Below are 9,262 nucleotides of genomic sequence, written 5' to 3'. Positions count from 1 at the left end.
GGGGGGGGCAGGGATGTGCAGCCGAGGGACAGAAAACCTTCCATTTTAGTGTCAAGTCACATCACAACTGCAAATGTGAATGGTTTATACAACAACAGTTCTCCCAAGTCAGCAGGTATATCCTGCTGTCTATCTATACATAGCACATGCACTTCCAATATATGTTTTATGCCAGGACTTTAACTATTCCAATTTATTACAGTCTCACCTAATTCTGTAAAGACAGACATTTAAAATATGCTATTTTCTTGTTCTAGCTACAGGACAAAGTAGAATCTTTTAAGTTGTCTCTTCAGGTGAGTATCACTGCTACATCTGCGCATGATTAAGACAGTTCTGCAAGGAGACTTGAAGACGGCACATCTCCCATTCTCTGCTGGTTCAATTTCACCATCCATGAATAGCCTCCTCAGGTTCCAGCCTGAGATTAACAGCAGCAGAGTTCCCAGCCATGGCTGTCACAACAAGAAATCAACCAAGAGCTTATTTAACAGGGATTGTTAGCATAAAAAAGGTTTTGTGAAAGCAAAACAAAAACAAAACACCTCAGGGAGGATTTGAGTTTCCTTTGTGTGCTGTGCTTCAAAGTAGTGGAAGCAGACCTTCCACATGTGAAAATGGGCGTTTCTCCTTGCACAAGATTAGCTGTTATCTTTTTTTCACTGACATAAGAATATGCTCATAATAACATCCATTACAGTTAAAAGCAATTTTTAAAAGCCATTAAAAAAATTGGACATGAGATTACATAAATAAAAAAAAATAGTAATAATTCAGTGTTACCTCTGTCTTCCATAAACTTGTAAAGCTGTTGGAGGAAGTTGTCCCTCTCTTCAGGATCAAGCTCTTCCTCAGGCTGTGAAAACAAACGCAGTCATAATGAAAACATAAAATACACAAAGTAACAATTTATTTATACAAAAGCCTAACAGCAAGAACTAAATGCAAACCACTTCCCATTTGGCCCTGCACCCGTACAATGGTGAAATATGCAGAAAACAAAATTTACTCAGGAAACCGACATGCACACCTCAGGAGGAAAAACCAAAATGCAGGTCAGGGAAAGCCTCAATCCATGACAGAAAGAATTTAAGTGTGACTCTTCAAAATCAAAACACAAATATACTTAACATATTGTTCTAATACAGAAAAGGCCTGTTATTTACAAGACTGAGGCAGTTCATGGAACTCTAGGTTTTTTGGTTTAGTTTTTTTGCTTGCTTGGGGGTTTTTTGTTTAACTCATCTTCCTTACCCCAACTATAGCTAAGGTTGCAGAACAATTCTTTCTCCAACCTTTTCTGGTTTTGATGCTCCAGACAGTATTCATATTGTGACTAAGCTCCAATGCTTGAATTCAGCTCATATTTGGAAACACTTTTAGAGTCACTTCTATAATTTATTATTATAAATTCTTTAGTTTTATCTTTACAACTTAAAGCCTCGAAGAGACAAGCACTTATGAACTTTATGGTAAGCAGTCCACAGTGTAAAATGAAGGTTTTCTTTTATTCAGGTGAAAGCCATGAAATTAAAGTAAATTTATTGGGGGGTGCGGAGAGGAAATAATGTCTACATATCTACATATACTTCATGGAATTCTGAGATTCTAGTGGAGACAAAAAAAAAAAAAAAGGGAGAAAAATCTTTTTCCTGCAACGCTTTACGCACACCACTTTCTTCCTGCCAGCCTGGCAATCATCGGGATTGCTGGTAAGGCAGTTTGCACAAGGAAGGCTGCAGCTGTCTTGGAGGAAAGATGTACAATATGTGTCAAAAAAATCTTATCATTACATTATTAAAAAATAACAGAAAAAAGTCACAAGCCGTTCCAGAAGGAAACCAGAATAGCAATTTCAATTTCAGTTGTCTCTGCATTCTGTAAACTTTAAGCTTCAAGGCAGGAAGACAGGCAGTGAAATGTAAATGTATATGCTACTGCCTTGTTAACCAGAAAGCAATCTACCCAGCATCAGAATGAATTTCAGCCCTGCCTGCTTCAGTGCATTCTGAGCTTCAAAGCCCAACAGGGATCACCTACAATCAGGCAGAGACAATATCTGTTTCTTATTTTCCTATTTTTTTCTTGGGCAGTAATTTGAGGAAATTAAATTAATAATTACAATGTTGTACAGCATCAGTTACCATTTGCTTATATTGCATATCATAGCAATTATATAAAGAGAAACAGTTATCTATAGGATTACTACGTTCTTCCAGGTTAACAAATGAATTATTGCTATAGAAACCACAGCTTTTTTCTCTCCATCTAGATTGCAAACCAACTTCAAGATCGAGAAATTTCTACCATCTACTGTAATGTTTACTGATTAAAGGCAATACGACTCAAACCATGCAAACTAAATACATCTATGTAACAGTAAACATTCAGAAATACTTCTGAATAGTTAAATTCAAACCATTTCTTTTATGTGGGCATAATGCCAAACCAGAACTGTAGGTCAGAACAGCAGAAGTGTAGGTTAGAAATAGCACTCTTGCAGACAGAATGTTAACCATTTCACTGATACCAAGTATTTTCAGCTGAAAAAAAGCAAAAAGAAAAGTTGAAAAGCTTTTATATACTTAGAGGACAGGGGCATAAAACCTGCCTGCAATATTCATCCACCTATGTGAGACATTCTGAATCCTGTACCTACTTCTGTCTGTTGATGGTGCATGAGCGAGGTTGCCACCCCTTGACAGAAGGAGTCTGAACTGTGCCTGGTACCAATGCCAGAGTAGATACCAAATCCTTCTGAGAGGTGACTTGAATAAGACCTGAATATATCATGTATCAGCTATTTCAAAGTCTTTTTTTGCTACTGGCCAGAATAAGAAAGACAAACCCTTCATGGAAATGCTTACTGCAACATTAAGATACGTGAATTTTTATAAGAGGTCATTTTTAAAATCAAGGTTATCTATTTGTAACTGGACATAATGAATTTCCAGGAGTGTCTACTGTTCTGCATTAGAGTTGAGTTTTATTTTAAAGACATCAACCATCTAAGCTGCTCTATCAGCAACCTTAAATCTGCACCCAAAGGGAAGAAAACACCTGAGAAATGTTGATGCCACAACCTGCGATCACCATCAGTGAGTGACTAGAGAGCTAAAATTCCCAGCATCTCTTTCCAGCAGGCACCAGGGCAACACTGCTACACTCCAAAACTCACTTCTGCTATCCAGACACTTATAACCATTTTAGACTGGGCATAAGTAAGGCCACAGTGACAACTGTTCAAAATCAGTTTTCTTAAGAGAGTTCTGTCTCTCCATTTCATTTTCTTCCTATACAGATGTTGCAAGAAAGGGAAATCGTAGCTAAAGATAAGTCCAAGCGAGAGGCAAAACAATATGAAATTTTTTAGTGGCAGGAGTTAAAAATGGAGAACTTTCTGTTGTTCATCCAATACCTGTAACTAAATGCAAAATGAGAATTTTTTTTGTTTGTTTCAGGGCAAGAGGCTGAATTTCATTAAAAAAAAAATCTCCAAGATGCCCCTTTTGGCTTATAATTAAAAAGTTGAAATTGTATGGGTTTGAGATTTGCTTCCTCCTTTCTGACTAGCAGGTCACATCAGTTAAAGAATATTGTAAACAGCAAAACAATAAAATTAACAACAAACATAGGATCTCTGTGTAAGGGACATACTCCTTTCCCAACTTAATTTCTTATTGCCTTTCAAGTAACACTAACAGTGTTCAAGTATTTTGTAAAATTATTTTGATAATAACAACCAGTAAATAAGCAAAACATAAAACCCACAGAAACTTGTAGAAAACTTTTAAGTGGCTTTGCTTCATTTGGTTTCAAGCCACTTTATTCACCGTGAGTTTTGCCTCTGTCTTCAGCATGATTTTAAACAAGAATATAGCTCTGTTTTCCTGACTCATACTTTAGTCTACAGAAAGATGTTAAAGCTTCTGTGGATGCTAATCTGTAGAGCTGAGTGGGAGCACAAAGGATGAAATAGCTTCTTTTACAAAACAAAGAATGAATCTCTACTTACAAGCATGTACACCATATACTCAATCAATACAGGGCTAAGGTACCAGGGACAGATCTTTCTTTTATGTTATTAACAGACTGGCAATACCATAAACTCTACTGTGAAATAAATGCATGCTAAGAGGAAGAACAATGTGTAGAGGATTTGGAGTTCAGAAGGGTATATGATCAAGACAAGCTGCCAGAATTAGCATTAATGTAATTTTGTTGCTTCAGAGTACTTAAATGCATTTTCATCACTTGCACATTTGCTTTCTGATGCCAAGTTTGAACGCTAATTAAGGAAATGAAAAGAATTAAACTGATTGCAACAAGTTAACAGCTTTACACCATGTGGAGATGAGTGGTCTTAAAATGTTAATTTCTACCAACAAGAACCAGGAATTGAACCATCCTCAACAATGACTCACTCTAGAGCTGCGTCTCAGTTTGCAACTTCTTTGCTCCTCTTAGAGGAATTTTCTAAGAATGCCTGTTAGCATAAAATTGCGAGCAAGAAAGTCTTTGTAAAGAACATTTGAGCATGGTATGATCCAGGCCATGCTTCACAGTAGCCAAAACTCCTACAAATGCATGCATGCATGAGAAGGATGATTAGCTAATCAATGATTAGCTATTTTTTTTAAAGGCTATTCTATGTATTAGACTTAGGGTTTTTTGTAGATGTAAATAAACTACTTGTTTCTGGATACCATGCTTCATTAACTTTGAAATTGCTGTACTCTTGTATTTAACTTTTAGAGTCAGCTTTTTCAACATTATCTTAAAATACTCATAGGCTGCAACAGAAATGGATGATTTGGGCATCATTTTATTTGGTCTCCCACAGTCACTTAGAGAAAAGACTACATGGGAAACAAGAACTACTTTGAAGCAAAATGTAAATATTTTAATAGATGACTACTGATCATTTGTAGGAATCTCAAGCCTCCTAAAACACATCATAGATTTCATATAATCATCCTTCCTTTATGAACTTAGTGGTAATAAAATATATGGTAATGACTTATCATGAGAACTGAAATCCTTGCTTATTTGCAGAATAGGTACATTGGAAAATGCTTCTGGCATTTTCCCTGCTCAACAATGTAAAGCAACTGTGACCAATGTTTCTTGATACTGTTGTGATGCAAGAACCCTAAAAACTTGAAATAAATGCACACTATTAACACACTACACATACATCCTTCAGGTGACTGTCAAAATGAGGACTAAGAGAAAATTCCTCTAAGCATACACGTAGAGGTGCTACAACTCCTTCAATGAGGGGCATGGAGACCAGCTAGCTAGAATTTTTTTCTGAACATTTTTTGCATGTTCAATTGGGGGTGGGGTGAGGGAAGTGAAAGAACAAGGAACTGCTACTAAAGTGACGTAGGTAAGTTGGAAGAGTCTCTCAAAGATGGTGTTATAACCCATGCTACAGGTAAGATAGAAATCCCTTTTTCCCCACTCTTGATATTGTAAAAAGATACAGCTTTGAAACTTACAAAATTCAAACTCTAAAGAACAAATTCATTACTTTCACTCTGATCTTATGTGAATTTATCTATTAAGAACACATACTGAAAATATATTTCAAATAACTGCAAGTTCAAATCTTGATTCTTTTGGAATCAGAATAGCTACAGGGAGACTGAGAGGCAAAACCAAATGTTGCCTACACATTCTCTTGTAAAACAGAATATTTGACTATTTAATCCTGAGAAACAAATAGGTATGATTTCTTCCCTGACATAACAGCTTAAATACAAGCAAATACAGTAGTATATATAATCTGATTTTTAATAAAAATCAGGTAATGTCCCAAAAGCTTCTATTTCTATGTGGAGATACTGGAGTTTAGATTTTCTCTTTCCTTTTAGCTGCAGTGCATTCTTTGACTGCCAAATGTACCCTCAAAACCCAGTTAATTCTCTTCTACTGACATGTTGAAAACTGGATAAGAACCAAAAGCAATATCCAGATTTTTATCTAGATTCAAACCAATTGAGTGATTCTTTAAATTTTCATTTGATAAATAATTTTTTTCTATAGTACCTCCATATTTTTTCACTTTTTATGACACAAGCAATATCTGTTCTGTTATTCAAACCTCACATTGTGAATGAAAAGTAATCCTGAGTTGCACTATGTATTGCATTTATTGCCAAAAATCCAACAACTTGAACATGCTGAGCAATCTAACACAATCCCTGTTAAAGTCAGTGACAAGCAATTTCCATATTGTCCCCCTTCGTAGTCAACTCCGGACCACACAAGTCAGTTACCACCGATGAGGAGGATTAGCATCTTACCACCACCATATTGGTTCCCACTCCTTAACTTACAAAAGCCATCAAAGAACAACCATGTAAAGCCTCGAAATCTTATTGTACCAATTCTACCCTAACTCTTTAAGATGTCATGAAAGGCAGCACAGTTCAAAAGACAGTCTCTGTCAAAACAAAGTTACAGATTTTAACCCAGCTACTGGAAAAATGGTAGGATCTACTAATACCAGCCACAGTAGATCTCTCTGCTCCATTATCATTACAAAAGATCCTACTTTAGATAAACAGGATCCTTTCCATTCCCAGAATTAGACTCTTCTGACTGACTTTAACCTCTCATCATATATTAAGTAGGTCTATGTCCATTTGATTGATTTAATGAAGGCCTATCACGGCTGGCCTTGACAGCAAAGCTGCTGTGCATTTCAGGAGATGGGGGGCGGGGGTAAAAATAATTTTAAAAATCTCCCTCCCATCTCTAGTAATATAACAATATGCAGTTCTAAAACAAAAGGTCTACTGAGAACATTCTGGGAGAGGATGGACAGAAGCTATTTTTGACCTTGATTAAAAAAGGGAGAAACTCTACAAAATGTAAATGCAAAATTTGAGTAATTCAACATCTGTAGTCAAATAAAGGCAAAAAAAAAAAATCACTCACTTGTCGATTCTCTCTGTAACCAGTATTACCGCATTTCTAAGAAAAAAGAAATTATGATAAATTCCCTAAATGCTAATTGCAATATCCAGCATGGCCCACAATTAAAATAAGAATATGTATTGTATTGCAACAATTGAATCAGGAATTTGATTTAATGGGCCGGCATGACAGTTCTGCTCTGACATAAACTAAAAAGATTAATATCTATCCTCTGCTACATAGCTTCAGCATGAAGATGCTCACCTTATTTTTACATGCCTGCTTGTCACCTGGAAATAATGGATTCTACAGCTTCTCCTACCAGCACATCTACCTGTCTGGAATCTTTGCTTCACTACTCTACATTTAGATTATTCTTTAAAAATAACCTCTATTTCTTTTACAGTAATGCCCTTTTTTTTTTTTTTTTAAACCACCAAGCTCCCCCCTCCCCCTTCTTTGTTTGAAACACACAGCACTTTTATGCAATAGACATGAAAAATGGTATTAAAATGGATACTAGAAAAGTAGTATAGCAATCCTTGATTTTTAGTGACTGATACTCTGCAATTTTAACCAACGTTAATACAAACAGACCAATACACACTGCAACAGTTCACACCCTGCAAAATGTGGCCTATTCAGTCCTTTTCACTGCAAACAGAGGAAAAAACCCAGAGGATTTTATATTCTGCACACATTTATCCTTATATTTATCTAATCATACCATTATTCTCACACAGACATCTACTCCATTTTCCAGAACACTGTTATCAAGGCATAAAATTAACACCTAAAAATAGATTCTTATTGTCTTTTTTTTACCTGGAAAGATCTACTCTGGCTGCATGCTCCACCAGACAGTTCCCAGATCAGAAATCCAAGTCAAATCCGCATTCTTAACAACCATGTTAACATTACAGATTAAAACACAGAATCCTTACCTAGGAGCTGCATTCTTTCAAATGTAAAATGGTTTTACTTCCTTTCTATCTAATCTGCCCACTGCCTGGACATATTTCAGCCTGACTTCCAAATATTTGCTCGCTTTCTCCCTCCCTGCACGGCATCCGCAGTTATACGGCATTACTTACATTCTCTTCCATACAAAAAAAATAAAATTAAATAAAAAAAAAAATTAAATTAAAAAAAATTTTAAATAAAAAAAATTGTGAAAAATCAGACATTACATGAAAGGCAAAGAAAAGAGACAGCCCATTTCAAAGCATCTGGCAAGCCTCCCCCCTGGCCGGCGGCCAAGCCTCCGCTCCAGAGCCCGCTCCCCCCCACCACACCCCCACCCCCTCCCCGCGCATGCGCGCTGCCAACCAACACTCGGTTGCCGTGGCAACGCTGTAGGCCGCCTCCAAGTATGAACGGCCATTCTGTGTTCGGGCTGACAAAACCGCACGCTGACAGGGGAAGCGAAAGGGAAACGGTGTTTGACCTTCCTCAGAAGACAAACTTCACGTCGTTTTTCTATACAAAGGAATGGTTCCGAGCGTACGGTGAAAAATCGCACGACGAGGGGAAAAGAAAACAAACAAATCCCACAACCAAACAGCCCCTCCTCCCCCTGCTTCTAAAGATAGCATCAAGGTTAAAAACAGGTAGCAGAAATAAAGGGAAATTCTGTAAATGCCGCTTTGATGACACGAAGAAACTGCCTATCTTTGTGGAAAAGGAGCCACTCAAAATATTTCAATGCAGAAAAACATTTTACTGTAAATACTGGACAGAAAGTCCATCCACATCGTAGCATATGATTCTGCAATTCCCAACCTGTAAAACTGGTGTTAAGAAAACCTAACACTTACAAAGGTAACTCCTGCACTGCTCTTAAATAGTCTCTTAGGCACCAAATAGCTTTAACAGGCACTGCGCATTAGCTCATACTTTCAGTCAGCCTACTGCTTTTGCTTTAATAGTTTTTCGGTTTGTTTTTTTTTGTTTTTATTTTAATCAAACTACTGTTTTCAGAAAGAAGTTACTCTTTATATAACCTACATATAAAGTACAAAAGAAAAATACAAAGTTACTGCTATTTAAGGTTGGATTACTACTATTAGGCTCAGCATCAATTTTCCGTTCATGTCTCTCCTTTGGACCCAGATTCCTTCTATCACTCTTCTCTGCCTCGAATTCTTAATTTCTGAGATTTGTCTCCACTTTCTGCACTGGATAGCATGTGGCAATCTGCCACTGGTCACAAATCCCAATAAAGATGGCTGTAGCAAAGGGAAGATGAATAGGTCTGAAAAGAAGTTGAAGTGAGTAAGCTACGCCTGAGACTAAAATGCTGGAAAGTGCAGGATCTTCAGGCATGCAAGTTATT

The 9,262-nt window shown here is 36.9% G+C and overlaps 1 protein-coding gene across 7 annotated transcripts in view; it reads right to left on the bottom strand.

The window, feature by feature from the left end:
* Window positions 1-9,262, bottom strand: part of ARID4A (AT rich interactive domain 4A (RBP1-like)) — a 54,808-nt gene that overhangs the window by 20,861 nt on the left and 24,685 nt on the right. For all 7 annotated transcript variants that reach the window (XM_010579836.1, XM_010579835.1, XM_010579838.1 and 4 more), the window contains one exon: window positions 784-856. In XM_010579836.1, coding sequence (XP_010578138.1) covers window positions 784-856 — 73 coding nt within the window. The remainder of the gene's footprint in view (window positions 1-783; window positions 857-9,262) is intronic.

Source organism: Haliaeetus leucocephalus, unplaced genomic scaffold, assembly GCF_000737465.1.
Source record: "Haliaeetus leucocephalus isolate CR32 unplaced genomic scaffold, Haliaeetus_leucocephalus-4.0 Scaffold678, whole genome shotgun sequence".
NCBI lineage: Eukaryota > Metazoa > Chordata > Aves > Accipitriformes > Accipitridae > Haliaeetus > Haliaeetus leucocephalus.
This window is presented reverse-complemented; position numbering and strand designations above follow the sequence as displayed.